The 16200-nt window shown below is 47.6% G+C and overlaps 1 protein-coding gene across 4 annotated transcripts in view; it reads left to right on the forward strand.

The window, feature by feature from the left end:
• The window catches only part of Gpam (glycerol-3-phosphate acyltransferase, mitochondrial), a 55097-nt gene extending 41141 nt beyond the window's left edge, over positions 1-13956 (forward strand). For 3 of the 4 annotated variants that reach the window (XM_041661453.1, XM_041661452.1, XM_041661451.1), the window contains 12 exons: positions 75-287; positions 2023-2136; positions 2261-2346; positions 3291-3406; positions 5181-5251; positions 5898-6162; positions 6427-6569; positions 7535-7612; positions 8193-8333; positions 9017-9206; positions 10048-10106; positions 10666-13956. In XM_041661453.1, coding sequence (XP_041517387.1) covers positions 75-287; positions 2023-2136; positions 2261-2346; positions 3291-3406; positions 5181-5251; positions 5898-6162; positions 6427-6569; positions 7535-7612; positions 8193-8333; positions 9017-9206; positions 10048-10106; positions 10666-10782 — 1593 coding nt within the window. In that variant the 3' untranslated portion in view covers positions 10783-13956. The remainder of the gene's footprint in view (positions 1-74; positions 288-2022; positions 2137-2260; positions 2347-3290; positions 3407-5180; positions 5252-5897; positions 6163-6426; positions 6570-7534; positions 7613-8192; positions 8334-9016; positions 9207-10047; positions 10107-10665) is intronic. The other variant, XM_041661454.1, reaches the window with a different exon arrangement.
• Positions 13957-16200: the final 2244 nt, after the last annotated feature.

Here is a 16200-nt window from a genome sequence, read left to right on the forward strand (position 1 = left end):
TCTTAAGATTCTGCTGTTCTAAGCGCAGCTGAATTGCGAGGTCCTAGTTCACATCTGATTCTCTCCTGTCTCAGCACATAGTTGAACTGCTCCGGCAGCAGCAGTTCCTGGAGATCTTCCTGGAAGGCACGCGCTCCCGGAGTGGGAAGACCTCCTGTGCTCGGGCAGGGCTGCTGTCGGTGATAGTGGACACTTTGTCCTCCAACACCATCCCTGACATCCTTGTCATTCCTGTGGGCATCTCCTACGATCGGATAATCGAAGGCCACTACAATGGTGAACAGCTGGTAAGGAGCCAGCCCACACAAGGCCGTCTTCGCCTTTCAAACTTTGCTTTTATATTGAATGGTTAGTGTTAGATCAGAGTGGCATTTTGCTAACATGGATTTTCTTGTTGCTTATCTGAACCCTGCCTGAATGGGCATGGTGAGCTGCCTTCATTGTGTCTGTCAGCTTGTGAGTGAGTCTCTTGTGTTTCCCTGGGCTTGGAGAAGTACGTGAACTCATACGTCAGTGCTGGCCTTGATCAAGGGATTGCAGGTGGAAAGCTACTTGTCAGTGAGCTGTGATCTCCACTATGTGGGCAGTGTGGGTATCCATGCTCTCCTCTCTGAGGTCTATGACTTGATTCTGGGCGAATTTCAGTGAATCCTGAAGACCGCTGGGTCACATTGGCTGAGCAACTGCAAACTGATGTGAGAAATGGGATGGATCTTTTCAGCAAACTTTTGCCAAAATATGCCCAAGTCATAAATAAGCACTTAGATTGAATATCAGAAAGTCATCACCTGTGAACCTAGCACCCAGATGATGGAGTGACGTCAGGGCCCCAGAAATCGTCCCATACCTTTCCTCTTAGTTTCCTCCAGGAGAGCCGCTTGTCCAGCCTCTTGCAGAGAGATTGGTTTTCTGCATTGCTGAACTTTATATAATAATAATTAATAATAATAATGTTATGTGGTTCTTTTGTATCTGATTACCTGTAAGCTCAGTCACTTGTGAGGCTCAGTCTTGAATGCAGTTCAGACCCCACAGGGGAGATGTTCCACTGTGTGAATAAATCACCCACAAGGCTCTTTAGTCCAGCGCATTTCTCCTGGAGCCCGCTGGGTTCACTGTGGATTGTGTGTGTTGAGGAAGGGAAGTGCTAGCTGTAATCTAAGGGTACTCAGTTTGTAAGCACCGCCCCGTCCATCAGGCATATCTCCCAGATGGCTTCGCTAGCTGACCACTCTGAGCAGCTGTGTGCGGTGCCAGAGGGCTGGTTTGTTGACTTAGTGTGGAAGTCTTGGGCAAAGCATGTGCTTCAAAGTTTGTGCTCCAGTGTGTCAGAATCTGGAGGGTTCCTGGCTACTGGAGGATTTAAGGATAGCGGACTGATGGCTCTGGACAGTTTGTGCCATCACTGTGTGTGCCTTGTGGGATGACTTGTTAAGAAAATACTTTAAAGTGTCTCATTAGTGGGAAGGCCACCGTGAGACTGGCTGGCATCCCCCACTTTGGAGAGCAGTTTCCAGGACATTATGTCATTTTGTCCTTCGCTGTTCTGAGCTGTATCTTTGTGAATTGAGGGAATGCGTTCTCAATGTGCTCGCGTTACATTTTTCTCTTTGCTCAGTTTCCTCCCCTGAATGACACGACTACATCTGTGAGCATCTTTGAATACTAGGCACTTTCTGTCAGGTTTCAGGTAAAGCAGTCAGGCCTGTCCAGTCTGTGCCTGTGGGTCACATGATCCCAGGGTAGCTGTGAATGTGGCCTGACCCACTTAGAGTCAGAAGGTTGACAACCCTGACTGCCAGTCACTCACTTTTCATTCTTTACATATCATTCTTCTTATCAAGGTAGGATTCAAGTTTCTATGAAAAAATTATTCTAAGCCAGGCATAGTGTCTCATGGCTGTCTCTGAACAGTTGCAAGGGGGCAGGGCTGGAGGATTGCAGGTTTGGATATCATAGTGAGACTGTCTCAGAAGAAACAGCATCACACCAGAGCACCCTCCCCTTCCCTGCTGTATTTAGGGCAAGCCCAAGAAGAACGAGAGTCTCTGGAGCGTGGCGAGAGGCGTCATCAGGATGCTGCGGAAGAACTACGGATACGTCAGGGTGGACTTTGCACAGCCATTTTCCTTGAAGGTGAGACAGTCTGTGGAAGCCCTGGCCTGAAGCTTGTGTCCTCAGTTCCTCTTAACTGCTGAAGACGAAAATACAGTTTATATGTTGTTATGAAGGGTTTTTTCTTTCCTTTTTATTTTTCCAGGAATATTTAGAAAGCCAAAGTCAGAAACCTGTGTCTGCTCCCCTTTCTCTGGAGCAAGCACTGTTACCAGCTATTCTTCCTACAAGGTAGGGTGTTCAGCCCCTGTGCTAGCCCACCTGTTCGGGAACTCTCCTTCCTGCATTGTATGGGGCAGTAGGTTAGCGTTAGTTGGAGCATGCTCCTTCTTGTTCCATCCTCAGTGCGGTGATAGTCCTCTTGGTTTGATAAAGATGTGGGAATGCTTGCGCTTGCGCTCTCTCCCTTTACCCTCTCTCCCTCTCCCTCTCTCCCTCTCTCCCTCTCCCTCTCTCCCTCTCCCTCTCTCCCTCTCTTTCTCCTCCCCCATCTCTCTCTCCCTTTCTCTCTCCCCCTCTCTTTCTCTCTAAAGGCTTTGTATAATTTTGTGTTGAACCTTTTTGTGAATCTTGTTAGATGACTTGATATATATACCTTAGCTGAATTTATTTGGGGATCGCTTGGGTTATGCATATTGTGAGTAAGATTTATAAAAGAGTGTTTGATAGCATTGAATTTTCCAGAACTGAAAATACAGTGTAATTTAGAGCCCTTCCTTTATATTAGGTAAGATGTTGAGTTTTCAGATGTTCTAAAACATGGTCTCTTGCTTCTTGCATTCTTTCTGTCAATGGGTTTGGGTGATGTATTAATAGACTGTTTAGTCATTAATAAATAAAGTATTCTGTCTGGAAAAATGCATTAGGCTCTACATTGTAGAGGAAAACAACCCAGAGAAATTATTTATTTATAATTTAAATTTAAAATATATGATGATCAGAACTATTCATACATTTAGAAGTTAGTCCTATATTTTTGCATAGGGCTGGGTGTGGTACATGTCTGTCACCCCAGAAGTTGGAAGACAGGAGGAGCATTGCAAGCTTGAGGCGGGCCTAGTCTGTGTAGGGAATTTTAGCTATCTAAAATCAATGCTATCTCAAATCAATCAATCAATCAATCAATCAATCAAATAAAGCTGACGTGTAGAAGACTGATTTTACAAATCTTTTAGACCTAACGATGCTGCTGATGAAAGTCAAGACACATCCAGTAACGAGTCCAGAAACACAGTGGACGAAGCCTTCCGAAGAAGACTGATTGCGAACCTGGGCGAGCATATCCTCTTCAGTAAGTGGAACGCCACACTTATGCACAGGTCACAGGGCATGTGGAGTAGTGTGGCCGTGCAGGCTGGGAGTCTGCTCAAGTTACTTTCTCGTGAGTCCGTCACCTATTCCATAGACTGATAGGCAAGAACCTGGAAGGAAGGTGACAGCGAGGGGTGGGTGGGTGTCTGAAAAATACCCAGAGGTCCTTGTGCAGCAATTCTCATGGTTTTGTCAGGATGATTGTAGATCCTTTTGCTCATAACTAACTTGAACTATTGTATGGCATGATATCTGGGCTTATAGTTGGGTGTCTCTTTCTCCTCTAGCCCCATGCAGATTTTAACTCAGTAAATGTCGAGTGGCTACCCATCCTGCAGCTGTTTCAGCTGTGGGGATGCAGATAACCCCCAGTGGCTCTGACAACTTCTGCTTTTATCCTGGAATAGTTGTGCACAAATAGTGCATCCAGACTAACTCTGAGCAGAGGGTGAGCCGGCCACCTTCAAGCTGTCCTTAAATTCCAAGTACAGCATTCTGCTCTTGAAAACCTGAGCATAGATAGCACTGTGTTGTCCCAGGGCTCTTGGCTCTCCTTTCTGTTTCCTGGGCCACTTCTGGTCAGATTCTCATCACTGCCTGTGAACACTGTTGTAGAGAGAGGGTCCCTTCCTTCAGCTCGAGTCTCCCATTAGCCCACCGTGGTTGCTGCTTTTCCTACTTGACTCCCGGCCAGAAGATTGTGTGTGTGCTATGTGGATGGAATTGTGGGCCTCACACGTTCTAAGCAGGTGTCTACCCATGAGCCGCCAGGCCTCCAGCCCAGAGAACTTTTCTTAAGAATATGTGACTGTATCCCCCACCTCAGATATGGATGCCAAAGCAGATTCTTCGTAATTGTCAAAGGAAGGCAGAAATGAAATAAGTAAGAAAAGCCACCTTCTGATAATCAGTGGTGCTGATGTCTAGTCCCTGAAAATATTTTGTGGCCTTGAATTATTTTTTATTTATTTTACGTATTTATTGGTGTTTTAAAGTTTTTCATAAATGTTTTTCCTAATGACTGTTAAATGATGCTGGATACATTGCAAACACTGGAGGCAGCTGTAATTGCAAGTGAAGTATTTCTAAATCCACTGTCATTTCAGAGGCTCACAAATGGCATCTCTGTTTCATAGTTTTCTAGATGATGATAATTTTCTACACACTCCAAAGCATAGGTGTGTTCTAGATGTATCTCTGTGTCTCCTCCCCACTTCTCTGGGCCACAATGAAAGAGGAAATGCAAACGTATTGAGCATCCTTGCTAGGGGTGTCTACCAGGCCTTCAGCCTGTTTCTTGCAGCCCAGTGAATGTCTCCATGTTTTAAAAATAGAGACTCCAGAGTTTGGGAATTCACTCCAAATCAGGACATCAATTAGTGTGAAAGTTAGCCCTAATTTTTTGACTTCAAGTCTACCGTTTCCTCTCTCTTGTACTTTCATTTTTACACATGGAGTACAGAAGAGGGAAATGAGGCTGTAGCCCACAGCGTGCCGAAGCACACGATGGGAGGGGGGCTTAGAGTTCCAGATGTGCCTAACCTCATTGTCTGACATAGAATATGTCTCATGGCTAGTGGTTGCTCCATTGTACCAGAACACTGGCAAATTCAGTTATATTTCCATTGTAAGTTGCAGCTATAGGAAAGACAGTAGAAGATATGGTTAGCTCCCCGTTCCTGTTTAAAGCCAAGCTACTTCCAAGGTCTCGCGTAAGTTAGAGCAAGGCCAACTAATGCTCTGTTTCTTTCCAGCTGCTAGCAAGTCCTGTGCTATCATGTCCACCCACATTGTGGCCTGCCTGCTCCTTTACAGACACAGGCAGGTACGTCCGGTGGTCCTGGTGGTCCTAGGAAACCTGGGTGTGTGTCTACCTGTTTTAGGCTGAGGCAGTGAGATGAACAGTGACAGAAGCAGGACGTCCTGCCCAGAATTCACCAGCCCAGTGAGGGAAGAAGTTGCATGAGATTGAGCCAGACTGTAAATGTTTAGATCAGAAGGATGCTCGCTCGCTCTGGTGTGTAGTTAACTAAAGTAAAGCGTATTTCAATGACACACGGTATGCATTCTGCTGGAGAAGTTCCAGGGAAGTTGCTCTGTTTGTGAGAGGTCCCTCTGCCCTCCCATCATAGGCTTGTGGACCTCTGCTGTGGGAGAGTCCTTCGTATTCTTTGTCACGCTCTTGACACCAGACATGGGGTCTGTATGTTGGCACCAACTAAACATTCGGGAGGCGAGTGCTTCAAGCGGGGTCCTCCCTGAGCACTGATCGCGACTCTCAGACTGTGTCTCCTTCCCTTGGTGGTCCCTTGTGCTCAGGGTTTGTGATGTGCCATCTGCCGTGACATCCCTACCGCTTGCCTTGCTGGTCTGGGCCTGTTGCTGTGCGTACACGCTGGACAGCCACAGTAGGAAGAAAGTCTGGGAGATGAGACTTTGCGCTGTCACAGTCCACTTCTGTCTCTCCGTAGGGCATCCACCTCTCCACATTGGTGGAAGACTTCTTTGTGATGAAGGAGGAAGTCCTAGCTCGTGACTTTGACCTGGGATTCTCTGGGAATTCGGAAGATGTCGTCATGCATGCCATCCAGCTCCTGGGGAACTGTGTTACCATCACACACACTAGCAGGAAGGACGAGTTTTTCATCACCCCCAGCACAACTGTCCCTGCAGTCTTCGAACTCAACTTCTACAGCAACGGGGTGCTTCATGTCTTCATCATGGAAGCCATCATAGGTACGTTAGCCGGCAAGCGCCCTTCTTTGAGGGGTGCACCACTGTAGCTTATCTCCAGTGAAAACGTTGCCATGGATTGCCTTCCCTGCATTGTGGGAGACCAGAGGACCTGACCTGCTCACAGAGTGGGAGTCTGTGGAGTTTTGCTTACACTTCTGAGGCTCCTGCAGACCGTTGGTTTTGTTAATAAGCTTTAATGGTAATAGAAGGGCCACCCGGCACTGATGACCCTGCTGCCCCTCACTGTTCCTTGTGTTTCCTCAGCCTGCAGCCTGTATGCTGTTCTGAATAAGAGGGGCTCTGGAGGGTCTGCTGGTGGCAATGGCAGCTTGATCAGCCAGGAGCAGCTGGTGCGGAAGGCAGCCAGCCTGTGCTACCTTCTTTCCAATGAAGGCACCATCTCTCTGGTGAGTGAGGGTTCCGCCGTGCTCCCTGACCCTTTCGTATTGTTTGCATGAACACATAAAGTACCTTTGCTTTTCTCTAGAGAGCTTTTGTCCTGTGGCTGCAGCTTTCTGGTCCACTCTCAGTCTCAGTGACTACTAGCATAGCTTGGCCTTGACTGTCTTGGTTTGTCTGGCTGGGTGCCCAGGACCCTGGCTCTGAGACATGAGAGACTGCTGGCAGTTCTCAGTCAGACCCCAAGTTACTGCTCAGTGGCTGTGCAGAAGGTGCTGTGTTGGTGTCAGTAAGGAGCACATGCACTGTGGATGTTGGAACCCAGATGATAAACAGGTAGAGAACACCTCAGCTTACACACTCGGGCTCAGCAGTATGAGTGGTCCCCTTATTACATCCTTACACCAGTCGCCGTTAAAATGAGTCTACGTAGTAAGCAGATTTTGGGTACTCAAAACCAAGTAGAACCTATTTTTGCACTGTGTTACTTTTTTTCTCTCATGTGACTCATGATTGGGACATTCACGAGTGTGTGCATTTTGAATGTGGTCGTCTTGAACATGCTCTTTATGTGTGTTTGACAGGAGGGGTGTGGGCAGATAGGGCTTCTAAAGTGGGCCTCGTGTTTTCTATGGGTCTTTCCCGTTACTGGAAGGCTGTGTTTCTTGTTCATTACTCGTGTGAACTGCCTTCACTGTGAGACAAAGGTTCCCAGAAGGTCTGGGCAGTTGGTCCTTCCAGGGCTCATCCCATTCAGGGCACTGGGCTCCGGAGCTCTCTCCGTAGCTGGGACCACATAAGTGCGTGGCCATTCCTGGGAAAGGACCCTTCTCTGGCCTTATCATGACTATTTATCAAAGATCCTAGGACTTTGTCAGGGTGGAGGAGGCGGTGGAGTGGAGGGGCTGACAGCCACTCTGCAGCCTTCAGGAGAAGGGGAGGCCGACTCACCTTTAAATGGCTTTCTTTCCAGCCCTGCCAGACTTTTTACCAAGTTTGTCACGAGACAGTGGGGAAGTTCATCCAGTACGGCATTCTCACGGTGGCAGAGGTGAGAGCGCCCCGCCTTGACTGTCTCTGCTTAGCTGCTCTCTCTTCGTTTTCCTTTCCTACCAATTAGTTATTTAAACTACCACTTACCTCAGCTACTAAAATCCACTTGCTGTATGTATTTATGTCCAGATGATAGAAAAGGACAGTAAGAATGGGACACAAGAGTCTTGGGATCGTTTACTATTTTGATTTCTTTTATAAGTGGTATTTTCTAAATTAAAACAATATTTTGATTTGATTCTCTGACATCCAGAAGTTGGTTCTGGGATGAGACAGGAAGCATATCACTTGTAGCTCATGCGTAATATTTTTATCTTTTGAGATTCGGGTCTGCTCTGATAGATTCCATGTCCTTCAGAGGGACTGGGAAGCAGCTCTCTGTTTGGAGAGTGTAGCCCTCCCCCACACTCCATCTGTCCTTCTCCCCTGCTGCCTCCCAAGGCTGGAATCAGCCTGAGGGCTGTGCCGCAGGGAAGGTTGAGGCAGGCTCTGAGAAGAGATTGCTCTGTCGGGGTTGATAGGTGCTTGGTTGTGTGCCTCGGCATGTGTTCTTACTGCCAGCTGTCTTCCTGATACAGCAGGATGACCAGGAAGATGTCAGTCCTGGCCTTGCAGAACAGCAGTGGGACAAGAAGCTTCCAGAACCTCTGACCTGGAGAAGTGACGAGGAAGATGAAGACAGTGATTTTGGCGAGGAGCAGCGAGATTGCTATCTGAAGGTACTTTGTGAAGGATTCCGGGTGCACAGCAGCGAAGCGTAAAGTTTATGTTATGACTGGATAACAGGGATGGTGACTTACTCAGTTCCAAAGTACTTGTGGGCCAGTGCTAGCCAGCTCTGGTACCTTTCACTGAGTAAAGTCATTTAAATTAATGCCTTATGTTGTCAAATTTGGGGACTGGTAAATGGAAAGGGAATGGTATTTGAAGAGCTAGGACGAAGAAAGGAGGTGACTTTCAGCACCTCCAGGAGATGCTCAGGTGGCACCTGACATCCATCTACCCAGTGTCCGCAGGGCAGACACTTAGGCACGCCCTCTCTTTCAGTTTGGGTCTTACTAGTTTCCCATTGGACAGTGGTCTTGCTTCATGCACAGGAAAACATAGTTGCTGTTCCCTGTGTTTTGCATGCATGAGTGGCTGTTATGCTCGTGTTGCAAACCCTGCAGGGCTCAGCCCCAGTCCAGCTGTTCTCAGCTATGAGACTTTGTTACAATGCTGTCAGTCGATTGGGACGATTGCTCCAGATGACTGCTGAGTGGACCCAGTCCTCAGGTCCTGCGGAAGGAATGAGTGCACTGAATGAGCGCTCAGCTGCTCTTCCCAGTTAACCTGTGCTGGGGCAGCCGGCTCTGCTTTCCTGTCCCTTCTTGTGTCCTCACCTCCTCCCTCACCCTCTCAGGTGAGCCAGTCCAAGGAGCACCAGCAGTTCATCAGCTTCCTGCAGAGGCTCCTGGGGCCCTTGCTAGAGGCCTACAGCTCTGCTGCCATCTTCGTCCACAACTTCAGTGGTCCAGTCCCCGAGTCTGAGTACCTGCAGAAGCTGCACAGGTACCTTCTCACCAGGACAGAAAGGAATGTCGCAGTCTATGGTATGTGGAGTCATTGTTTTGGCTTCTTTTAGAACTGTTGCCCTATTATATAAATCTGTTAATTTTGGGAAGTTGGGGAAAATGCAGAATTATGCTGACCTCATTCCTTAGACCTGCAGGGCATGTCATATAAATTAAGTGGTACAGTTGTGTATTCTCTGTCTGCTTTTTTGCAGTTAACATGATGTGTGAGATTCATACATGTTGCCTGTGGTTCTGTCTGCTATGTAGTCTTTCACTGTACAAGTGCCACTCCCTTTCATTTTGCTATTGATCGGTACTGGGCCATTGGCAGTGACGAGCTCTGCACCCGTCTGCATCCAGGTGGCCAGTCACCACAGCTGAGCATATGCCCTTGGCGTGTTTACAGGACAGTTAGCGTCAGGGCCAGAGAGGGGTAGAGATGGTTAATCCCATCATGCCTCTTAGGGACACCGGTCCTGGGCCCTTGGCAAGTTAGTGGCAAACGGGTTAGAATTCTTGTTTCCTGATCTCTGGATTTGAGCTTCACGCGTGGCCGTGGGCCTCAGAAGCATCTGCATCACTGTCCTTTTTTAGAGTTTTACAGACCATCTTGTTGGATTCTCACAAACCCCTGCGAGGCAGATGCTCTGTGTATCTTCCCTCTCCCCCTGACTCTTTTTTCTCTCTGTTTTCCTTAGTAGACGATAGCACAGGTTTAAAGAGCTAGTAAGTAGGTCATTTGAAGGAGGCGTGGGAGTTGCCAGTAGCAGTAGGGAGCTTGCTCCAATCTGGACTTCTGCTTCCACACTCTGCAGCCTCCAGTGTCGGGTGTGTGTGCTAGCCTGCACACTGACAGGGCCTTGTTGTTTCTCTGCAGCTGAGAGTGCCACCTACTGTCTTGTGAAGAACGCTGTGAAAATGTTTAAGGACATCGGGGTATGTGTCCACCACCGTGCTGCCCTTTTGTCGTGTGTCTCCAATCTGTTGCTCTCCTCTGTGGGCTCCAGAAGAAGCATTTTCTGCTGAACTGACTGGGGATGCATCTCCTAGGGGGAGGCTTGGGGCAGGGCATGTGGAAGGCATGTTTGATTCTGCAGGTTTCACATTCATCCCCAAACTAGAAGCAACAGCCACTGGGCAGGCTCTGTGTTAACTGTTCCACAGTCTGTTATTTTCTTGCATGTTTACCAGCTTTGCTAAAATTAGCCTCAGGTTTCTTTACCTTCGTGTATGATGCGCTCCACGGAGCTACACGTGACCTTTGATAAGGCTTTGTTTCTGACTTTAGTTGTGAAAGCCAAGGCACTGACTGAACTTCCTCCAGAAACCCCATCTCGCACTTCCGGGCTTGCGGCAGACCCACAAACCTACGTGCTAACACTGAACACTCACACCTCCACCCCACATTTCTGTGGACGTCCATCTGCGGCCGCTAACAGAGTGCCCCCTCACCCCGGTCCTTTCTTGACTTGTGTTTTCTCTTTCCTCTCTTCAGGTTTTCAAAGAGACCAAGCAGAAGAGAGTCTCTGTTTTAGAACTGAGCGGCACTTTCCTACCTCAGTGCAACCGGCAGAAACTCCTGGAGTACATTCTGAGTTTCGTGGTGCTGTAGGGCTCTCTCAGCACCTACGGCGAGGGAGGGGCCGCTGACAAGGGAGTCTCTGCAGGCCCCAGTCTGACCCAGAGCGGCAGGTGTCCTGGTGTGGCCCTCCTGCCTTACCCGAGGAGACCTCCAGGAAGCTGCGTGCCTTCTGCCCACCCCGTGGACCTGCGCTCCGCCCAGCATCGTTGCAGTGGCCTGCGCGGAGCACTCAGGGCCAGTGCCATGTGTGATTCATGATCTCTAGGTCACTAGGGGAAATCTCAGTAAGTTATTTTGGAGTTTATTAAAGATTCACATTTTAAGTTTGACTTTTAAGGACTAGTTACTGTGATGGACATAGAGGTGTCTGTAGAACTGAGTCCTGTACAGTATGTAATAATGTTTCCTTTAAAGTAATTGGGTCCATTCTCCGTCTCCCTCTTACCGTCTTACCGCTGTCAGCAGAGCTCTGGTGTGCTTTACTAAGGAATGACTCTGCCCTGGGCTGGCAGTCTCAACGTGCGTTTGAATGGCTGCCTGGAAGCAGACGATACTGTGTAAGGCAGGAAGTGAGGTATGGTGACCAAAGGGCCAGTGCCATGAGGTGAATCTGGTTGGCAAGGTGAAGCTGCGCTTGGCCAGGAAGGTGGCACGGGAGACTTTCTGTTCACTGACAAAGTGCCATGGAGTTAATGTCCAGCAAGTGCTTAGAGTTGCTGCTGTTTGGCAGCTGTACCCTTCCTGTCCTTTAAGGGCAGGCACCTGCGCTTCTTAGGGGCCTCCAGCCAGTCAGCTTCTGTGCTGGTTGTAGCTCGGCTGGAGGGTTTCCAGACACTGCGCACTCGCTGTCTGGACGACTAGTACTCAGATGGCGTTCTGTGCAGCCTGTGTGGCGTGCACAGTGACCCTACTGAGCGGCAGACAGTTGCAGCCTTTGTAGATTTTAAGCTCTGAGAAGACTCCTTGGTTCTTTAGACATTTGTATGAGCTACATACCCAAACTCCATTGCCACTTAAAGGCAAATAATTATGAAAATTTTCTGTTTTCAAGGGGTAGGTGCCTTTTTGTGAGCAAGGAGCATAATTGTTGGTTACTTGTGGTAATGATGGCGGTTTCTTAATGATCATGTGACAATACAATTTCTAGCAATCTACTGTCCATATCTCTATGATTTTATGGAATAGGAACTTTTCTGATGAGTGTTCCATAGATAATTTGAATTTATAAAAGTATTAGGGATGAGACTTGTACTTTCCTGAACTTGAATTTTTAATACTAATAGTATCCTACGAGAGACGTGTATGTTGGGGAGGTGGGATCCTGCCTGGCATCACACAGTGCATGAAATGGCTGATTTGGAGCTCAGAGCAATAATGCTGTGCTGTGCTGTGCTGTGCTGGTCTCCGCCCTTCGCAATTGTGCATGTCAGATCTCCTCTCCTCTGCATCAGTTCCCTGTCCATTGTAACTGTGGGTGTGGAGTGAGATGTTCACCTGTTAGCCTTCGTGTTGTTAACGAGGGTGGACTTAGAGGATACCCAGAGAGTCTGGCTTACTCTCTTGGGGACACCCTTCTGGTCAGCTTTTGCTGAAGGTGGCTGCAAAGCTGTGGACCTGACCTCCCAGTGGGCACTGCTGCCCTGCCTGGCACCTGCAAGCAGCTGCTGCTTCTGCAGCCTGCAGAGAAACACGTGCTTCCCTTGCCATGGCCTCCCTTCCGGTCAGTTTCATTTTAGGGGCTTCAGTTGACGCGCTGTTGCCAGACTTAACTCACTGTGAGATGTGTGCATGCTTTTGTAATCAACTGGTGCTTTGAAACCTTTCTTATGGAGGAGAACTCTCAACCAAAGTTATGCTCATCCCAACAAGCTGACCCTTGAGTTAATTTAGCACAACTCATTCTTCAGTGCCTCGTTAGGAAGAGAAAAAGCATCACGATAAGACTGGCAGGTAGCCTGTTGGCTAATAGAGATGGCCCCTTGTTTTCAGCAGTGGGTGGCTTCCCCGGAAGATCAAACAAACTCGGTGCTTGTGTATAATTTATTACAGTTTACTCTATTGCATTTCTGTCAAACTGAAATGCATGCCCTTCAGGGGAAGACTGTGAGTCAAGTTAAATAAATAAAACCTAATACTAAGCAATATGAAGCTGCACTTCTTTTTAAATGAGGCTAACCCAAGTAAATCAGAAAGGGGAGGGAGGAGTATTTGCTTTTGTGATCCTATTGAACCAAGTGCTTAGGGGAGTGCAGCCAGGGTGCATGCACTGTGCCCTTCCTGGCTCTGCTGAGCCTTGGCCGTCATGAGGGTGAGTGCAGAAAGTAGATCTGGGGTGGCAGCGAACAGGAGCTGGGACAGGAGTTCCTGCACCCTGTTTCCCACAGTGTTCTGAGATGTGTGTCTGGGTTCTGGGGTACATGGGACACCACAGCGCACTATACAAGCCTGCTGAACCTAGGATTTCCCAAACTGTTCTGACCTCAGGACCTCTCTCCCCTCTGGGGCGCCTCACTGCATGCCATGGAAAACATTAATTAGTTCTTTAAGCAGACCAGTTGGTCACAGTGGCGCCAAGGCAGAATTTGCAGACTTTTGTTGCCATCCACGATGCACCGAGTGAGGACGTTATTTTTCCTCGCTGGAAAGAGGAAGCACAGAACATTGGCTGGAGTGCTTTCCTTTGACGGAAATCAGCTACCCACGGCCCTGGCCTTTTAAACTGAAAATAGAATTAATACAAGGATGAATTGGGGTAAATAATAAAGGTTTTAATTCAGATCTACAAGAAAACACTGCACAATTGAATGCAGATTTTTATCCGTAGATAACTGTAGTGTTTTGAAATGATCTTTGACATTTATAAGACTTACTATGGGATGTAAATCTGTTTTTTAACACTTTTTAGGAGCTTGAGAGTTGCCATCTGGCATTTAGTTTAGTACAAGCAATGACTGCTTCTCGAGACTCTCGACCTTCCTTCCCAACAGCTAAAGGGCTAATTGTCTCTATGGAAGGTGTTTGTTACAGTATTTGCCCATTGTACAACGTACACGAGATTGTTCTGGAAAGAATTACTACTGTAGTTTAGCATTGTATGATTTTGTGAGTGGTACTGCCTTGGAAATGTTGGCTGATTTTTATGCCTGATGACGGTATATCCTGAGAAGCATGGGAATGGATTTTGTTTTAATAAACCAGAAAAAAAAAAAACCCAACCTGTCGTGGGATGTTATTTTAACTGTGTTACATTTGTTTCTGCTGCTTTTGTTAACAACGCAAAGATGTGTTAAATTTGTTTGATTAAATACAATTAATCTGGGGTCAGGAGGCTGAGTCAGCAACTAGTTGACAGGAAGTGGTAGGGAGGAACTAAGTGTAGCAAGATTTTTCAATGGGGACTGAGCAGAAGGACGCCCCCTTTTCCTGGAGACACGAACAAGGAGAGAAGTTAGCTATTTACTCAGCCTCTGGGAGCACGCAGGATTTCACCTCAACCTTTGTATCTGAGTTCTGTAGAAGGATAGAGATCTAGGTTAAGTTCTTTAGCAGCTGTGGTAGAGCCAGTGCCTGGGGAGACAATTCCTGCCTGGCTGCTGGTAGCTGCTGAGTTGCAGCTGCCGCTTGAAACAGTTGCTGAAGGTGCAGCCACTGTCTTGCAACAACAACCAAAAACCCCAACTTATTTATAATGTCTTGGATTTATTGCTAAGAGTTTTCTGTTATTCAGTGTATGATGCTTGCTTGACTTCATATAGAACTTTATTAAAATGCTGGTTTTGTAACCTGAGATCAGCTTGTGAGTCTCCCAGCCCTGACTCTATCGGCTCACATCCCTTCACGTTGATGAAGCACGTGGAGATGGGGATGCCTGCCCACATCGCAGAGATCTCTCTGGGTCGCAGTAGGTCCCACCAGTGTGCCTTTCCTCATTCACCCTCATGAACATTTAATGTTACAGAAGTACAGCGACGTCCTAGGCTTCTCCCCTAGTTATAGTAATTGCTCAACAACATTAGCTTATTTTTTATTTAAGAATAAAATATTTCCTTCATGAGAGTTCAGATATTTTGTAGCTCCTCTGAGTGCATCCAGTGATAGCTGCCCAGGCCTATATCTGGAGATGGTAGTGGTCACATGCATGACAATGATGTACCTCCCTTTTGAGTGCCCGACGTGGCTTCCAACTCTGGATTCAGAAGTTCTTAACACCTGCAGTCACTTTCCAGCCTCATTTGTGTTCGGCAAGGACATTCTCTTCCACGGAAGGCATGGAGTTGACTTGATTTGGGAAAGTATGTCTAACATGGACAATGGAACACAGCCATTGTGGTTAGCGTGGAATTCAGTTTTTCACTTCCAATGTCTTTGCATTTGGATGTCTCTCTATGAAAATGTATTTTGCTTTTCTTTTTTTTAAAATATTTATTTATTTATTATGTATACAATATTCTGTGTGTATGCCTGCAGCCCGGAAGAGGGCACCAGACCCCATTACAGATGGTTGTGAGCCACCATGTGGTTGCTGGGAATTGAACTCAGGACCTTTGGAAGAGCAGGCAATGCTCTTCACCTCTGAGCCATCTCTCCAGCCCCGGTATTTTGCTTTTCTTATCTGTTCACTCAGGGTCACCTTCAGTGATTGGTTCTTGTTGCTGTTTTAATAATAAAATCTTAGCACCCAGAAGGTAATTTTACAAAACATTGAGGCTGAAAGGGGGTAAGAGAAATCAGTCAATGGGTAACCGTATGTCCTGTTTACATCTTGTCAACTTGATGTTCCCTCCTGGGAAGAGGGAGCCTCTACTGAAGAATTGCCTCTACCAGATTGGCCTGTGGCTATGTCTGAGGAGTTGTCTTGGATGATGATGACTGGTGAGCGAGTGGACCCAGCCCACTGTGGGTGGCACTGGAGGTGGTTCTGGACCCTGTAAGAAAGCTATTAACAAACAAGCCAGTGAGAGCTAGTCAGCAGCCTCCACCTGCGGGTTCCTCTTCCAGTTCCTGCCCTGGCTCTCAGCCATGAACGGTGACTGGAAGAATCAGCTGAAACCAGCCCTTTCTTCTCCAAGTCACTTTTGGTCAGAGTGTTTATCCTAAGAGGATGAAACTAGAATAGAGTGCTGTGTGCAGTCGTGGGGATCTACCTGAGCTGGGATCTCAGCTGGTGTAAAAGGCCAGGTGTGGCTGCAAATGCTTGTGACCCATCGCTGTAGAGGGTGGAGACAGGAAGATCGCTAATCCTTGCTGACTTCGTCTAGGTCCTGGTTCAGCGAAGACCCCATCTCAAGGAAATAAGGTAGACAGAGCCGGACACCCAAGGTCCTCCCCTGGCCTGCACACGTGCTCATCTGTACATATGCTCATATACCATACATGTCCACTACATGCACAGACACAAACGGGAGTGTTTGGATCTCACGACTTGGAGGAGTTGGAATATGGTGGACA

This window comes from Microtus oregoni, unplaced genomic scaffold (assembly GCF_018167655.1).
Source record: "Microtus oregoni isolate MIOR12 unplaced genomic scaffold, Mior012 000012F_ref0000307, whole genome shotgun sequence".
Taxonomy (NCBI): Eukaryota; Metazoa; Chordata; class Mammalia; order Rodentia; family Cricetidae; genus Microtus; species Microtus oregoni.